General features: G+C 42.9%; 1 protein-coding gene across 18 annotated transcripts in view; it reads left to right on the top strand.

The window, feature by feature from the left end:
* The window catches only part of LOC138059176 (tetratricopeptide repeat protein 28-like), a 52,022-nt gene that overhangs the window by 31,051 nt on the left and 15,971 nt on the right, over window positions 1-5,000 (top strand). For 17 of the 18 annotated variants that reach the window (XR_011134180.1, XR_011134177.1, XR_011134178.1 and 14 more), the window contains one exon: window positions 909-5,000. This exon is cut by the window's right edge. Coding sequence is in view for 11 of the 18 variants with exons in the window: in XM_068904719.1 (XP_068760820.1) it covers window positions 957-4,766 (3,810 nt within the window). In the remaining 7 variants the exon portion in view is untranslated. The remainder of the gene's footprint in view (window positions 1-908) is intronic. The other variant, XM_068904722.1, reaches the window with a different exon arrangement.

The following is a 5,000-nucleotide window of genomic DNA, read 5'->3' as shown; positions in this document are numbered from 1 at the left end:
CACATGTACGCATTGCGTACCTACTTTTTTAAACAACGCCGAGAAATACGAAAACACAATAGTTTCAATGCCCTGACTACAGGATGCTAAACTGGCACAGCAAGATTAATTGAGCAGTGAGGGAATAACTATCTTAAGCCAAATTTTCGAAAGAAAATGCCTTTCTTCATCAGGGTTTCCCAAGGAATGATTTTGGCTTATGGAGAAAGAGAGGGAAAAGCATAATTTGAATGGCCGGACTATGCATCCCTAGTATAAAAACAGCCAATTCTGTCCTGATGAGCAGCCTTTCTCAATGGAAACGTGTGAGCAATTGAATTAGCTCATTCAAAGTTCCTGGATCAAAATACAGGGAGTAACCGGGTATCCAGACAATAAAAATTGTGATGAAAAAACAAGCAATTCCGACATTGGATAGATTTAGACATTAAATAAAAAATTATGAGTTTGACGCCAATTTCAAAAAATTGAATATTACACTCTTAATGGCATCCCCTCCTGTTTTTTTGGTGTCAGCTACATACCGGCAGCAAATTACCTTCCAGGGAAGCATATCTTAGGAACTTTTAATTAGCTGTCGATAAGAAAGATGAAATGAGATGCTATCGCTTTTCTATAGGCTGTTTTTCCCTCATTTACTTAATAGAATTTCTATTTTTAATATTCTGTGATAATTATTGTATAAAACGCTCTTAGTCTGTTAAATGCCCAAGTATTTATTCTGTAACAACTGTCTCCATTAGCCGAAATCATTCCTTGGGAAACCCTGATGAAGAAAGGCATTTTTCTTTTGAAATACTGGCTTAAGATAGTTATTCCTTCACTGTTCAATTAATCTTGCTGTGCCGGTTTAGCATCCTGTACTCAGAGCATTGAACCCATTGTCTTTTCGTTCATTTATGTTCTAGGTGCACCCCAGATTTCTCAGAAAAACTTCCTGGTTTTGATTATCAACAATGGTGGATAAAAAGTTGGACCTTTTGGAGTGGCATATGCAAGAGCTTAGCGTTGCAAGAAAGAAGGGAGACAGACAAGGCAAGGGTTTGGCTTATTTCAATCTTGGTAGGTACTATCAGGGCACAGCTGACTTTAATCAGGCCATAACAAATTACACAGAAGCATTAGCCATTTTTAAGGAAGTGGGTTTCAGGGCCAGAGAAGGAGCAGCCTATGGCAATCTCGGCAATGCTTATGACAGTCTTGGTAACTTCAAGCAAGCCATAGAGTACCACCATCAACATCTTAGTATTGCAAAAGAGGTAGGGGACAGGGCCGGAGAAGGAAGAGCTTATGGCAATCTCGGCAACGCTTATCAAAGTCTTTGTAATTTCAAGCAAGCCATAGAGTACCACCATCAACATCTTAGTATTGCAAAAGAGGTAGGGGACAGGGCCGGAGAAGGAAGAGCTTATGGCAATCTCGGCAACGCTTATCAAAGTCTTTGTAATTTCAAGCAAGCCATAGAGTACCACCATCAACAACTTATTATTGCAAAAGGGGTAGGGGACAGGGCCGAAGAAGGAAGAGCTTATGGCAATCTTGGCAACGATAATAGAAGTCTTGGTAATTTCAAGCAAGCCATAGAGTACCACCATCAACATCTTAGTATTGCAAAAGAGGTAGGGGACAGGGCCGGAGAAGGAAAAGCTTATGGCAATCTTGGCATTGTTTATCAAAGTCTTGGTAATTTCAAGCAAGCCATAGAGTACCACCATCAAGATCTTAGTATTGCAAAAGAGGTAGGGGACAGGGCCAGAGAAGGAAAAGCTTATGGCAATCTTGGCAGTGCTTATCGAAGTCTTGGTAATTTCAAGCAAGCCATAGAGTACCACCATCAACGTCTTAGTATTGCCAAAGAGGTAGGGGACAGGGCCGGAGAAGGAAGAGCTTATGGCAATCTTGGCAACGCTTATCAAAGTCTTGGTAATTTCAAGCAAGCCATTGAGTACCACCATCAATGTCTTAGTATTGCAAAAGAAATAGGGGACAGGGCCGGAGAAGGAGGAGCGTATGGCAATCTTGGCAATGCTTATCAAAGTCTTGGTAATTTCAAGCAAGCCATAGAGTACCACCATCAATGTCTTAGTATTGCAAAAGGGGTAGGGGACAGGGCCGGAGAAGGAAGAGCTTATGGCAATCTTGGCAACGCTTATCGACGTCTTGGTAATTTCAAGCAAGCCATAGAGTACCACCATCAACGTCTTAGTATTGCAAAAGAGGTAGGGGACAGGGCCGGAGAAGGAAGAGCTTATGGCAATCTTGGCATTGCTTATCGAAGTCTTGGTAATTTCAAGCAAGCCATAGAGTACCACCATCAACATCTTAGTATTGTAAAAGAGGTAGGGGACAGGGCCGGAGAAGGAAGAGCTTATGGCAATCTCGGCAACGCTTATGAAAGTCTTGGTAATTTCAAGCAAGCCATAGAGTACCACCATCAACATCTTAGTATTGCAAAAGAGGTAGGGGACAGGGCTGGAGAAGGAAGAGCTTATGGCAATCTCGGCAACGCTTATGAAAGTCTTGGTAATTTCAAGCAAGCCATAGAGTACCACCATCAACATCTTAGTATTGCAAAAGAGGTAGGAGACAGGGCCGGAGAAGGAAGAGCTTATGGCAATCTCGGCAACGCTTATCAAAGTCTTGGTAATTTCAAGCAAGCCATAGAGTACCACCATCAAGATCTTAGTATTGCAAAAGGGGTAGGGGACAGGGCCGAAGAAGGAAGAGCTTATGGCAATCTTGGCAACGCTAATATAAGTCTTGGTAATTTCAAGCAAGCCATAGAGTACCACCATCAACATCTTACTATTGCAAAAGAGGTAGGGGACAGGGCCGGAGAAGGAAGAGCTTATGGCAATCTTGGCAGTGCTTATCAAAATCTTGGTAATTTCAAGCAAGCCATAGAGTACCACCATCAAGATCTTAGTATTGCAAAAGAGGTAGGGGACAGGGCCGGAGAAGGAAGAGCTTATGGCAATATTGGCAACGCTAATATAGGTCTTGGTAATTTCAAGCAAGCCATAGAGTACTACCAGCAATGTCTTAGTATTGCAAAAGAGGTAGGGGACAGGGCCGGAGAAGGAAAAGCTTATGACAATCTTGGCAACGCTTATCGACGTCTTGGTAATTTCAAGCAAGCCATAGAGTACCACCATCAATGTCTTAGTATTTGCCAGGAAACGGAGGACCCAGTAGGGCTGGCAATTACATGTTATCATATTGGTCTTGTTCATGAATTTTTTGGCTCTTTGAGTAAAGCTCTTAATTACTATCGTCTAAGTATTTATTATTTTGATGAAGTTAGGTGTCTTCTTCAGTCAGAGGATGCATGGAAAATAAGCTTTCGTGACACAAAGGGGTTTGCGTACACCGCTCTGTGGACAGCACTCTTGAAGAGTGGAGAGGTTGATGAAGCTTTGTATGCTGCTGAGCAAGGACGAGCACAGGCTTTGGCAGACATGTTAAAGATGCAATACAACGTTGATGGGAAACCTATGGTGAAGGTAACTATCTCTTTGATTATGAAAGATCTACCTTCACAAACTGTTTTCACAGCACTTGAAGGGAACACGATCAGCTTCTGGTTGCTAACAGATGATATCGGGATAAATTTTAGACAAAAGAAAATCGAAAATGGAACTGCCGAGTCTCTGATGAAAAGTACTTTAGACCAGATCAATGCAGGGGCTGTTGTGCGATGCGAGGATCGTTCACTTGAAAGACAAAGCAGCGACTTCTCGAGCAGTAGGGCAGGTGTTGAAGAAACCTTTCAGTCTTTGTGCTTCTCTGTGCACTCTTTCCAGCCCTTGTATGATGTCCTAGTCAGTCCTACAGCGGACTTGATCCAGGGTGATGACTTAGTGTTTGTTCCTGATGGACACTTTTGCCTGGCTCCTTTTTCTGCAATGAGTGACTCTGTCAGGATCCGTGTGATTCCCTCGCTGACTGCTTTAAAATTGATCACTATGGCACCTGACAACTTCCAAAGTAAGAATGAAGCACTGCTTGTAGGCGATCCGTGCTTGAGCGAAGTCACTTACGGGACTGGTGAACCCATGTATGGACAGCTGCCTTGTGCGGAAAAAGAGGTGGGTATAATTGGAAAGCTTCTGCAGACCGTGCCTCTTACAGGAAAAAATGCAACCAAAGCTGAGGTGCTGAAAAGAATGAAGTCAGTTGCCTTAATCCACATTGCTGCACATGGGGATGACAGATCTGGAGAAATTGCTTTGGCCCCAAATCCCGAACGCACATCTGAGATCCCCGAAGAGGAAGATTATATGTTATCGTTGAGCGATGTCCAAGCAGTTCGCCTTCAGGCAAGACTGGTTGTGCTTAGTTGCTGTCATAGTGGCCAGGGAGAGGTAAAATCTGAGGGTATTGTGGGAATAGCCAGGGCTTTCCTGTATGCTGGTGCCCGGTCTGTTCTGGTGTCACTCTGGGCAATCGACGATGAAGCGACCTGGATGTTCATGGAGAGTTTCTACCAACACTTGGCAGATAGAAAAAGTGCAAGTACAGCTCTTCACCATGCCATGAAATCTCTTCAGGAGACAAAGAATTATTCGGCCATAAAATACTGGGCGCCATTTGTGCTAATTGGCGATGATGTCACCTTCGAATTTGGGGAGCTCAAACACAAAAAGAATGGTAAGTGCTGTTTAAATATAACTTCAATGACTGAATCGCTGTACTTTGTACATGTTTTTAATCAGGAATTTGTCGAAAGGAGCAGGTACGTTCTTCACAAAGAAATGGCTTTATAAACGGTTGCCAGAGTGGATATTTTCACTCGAAATGCTTTGGCTAATACTTGAATTAAATAATGTCTGCATTCACCGAGTCACTTCAGCTTCCTGCAGATAGCTAGCTGTTTGAGCCCATGTTATGATGGAGTGACTGTGAAACTGATCGGTGATTGTCGATTGCTTATGTCAGGTGAAGTGAGTTACTGAGGTCTTCAAGTCTACATGTCAAAGTAACAGTGAATAGGAATTGTT

The sequence above is a fragment of the Montipora capricornis genome, chromosome 8, assembly GCF_036669925.1.
Source record: "Montipora capricornis isolate CH-2021 chromosome 8, ASM3666992v2, whole genome shotgun sequence".
NCBI classification, from domain to species: Eukaryota; Metazoa; Cnidaria; class Anthozoa; order Scleractinia; family Acroporidae; genus Montipora; species Montipora capricornis.
The sequence above is the reverse complement of the archived record's forward strand: the minus strand, read 5'-3'. Positions and strand labels throughout refer to the sequence as shown.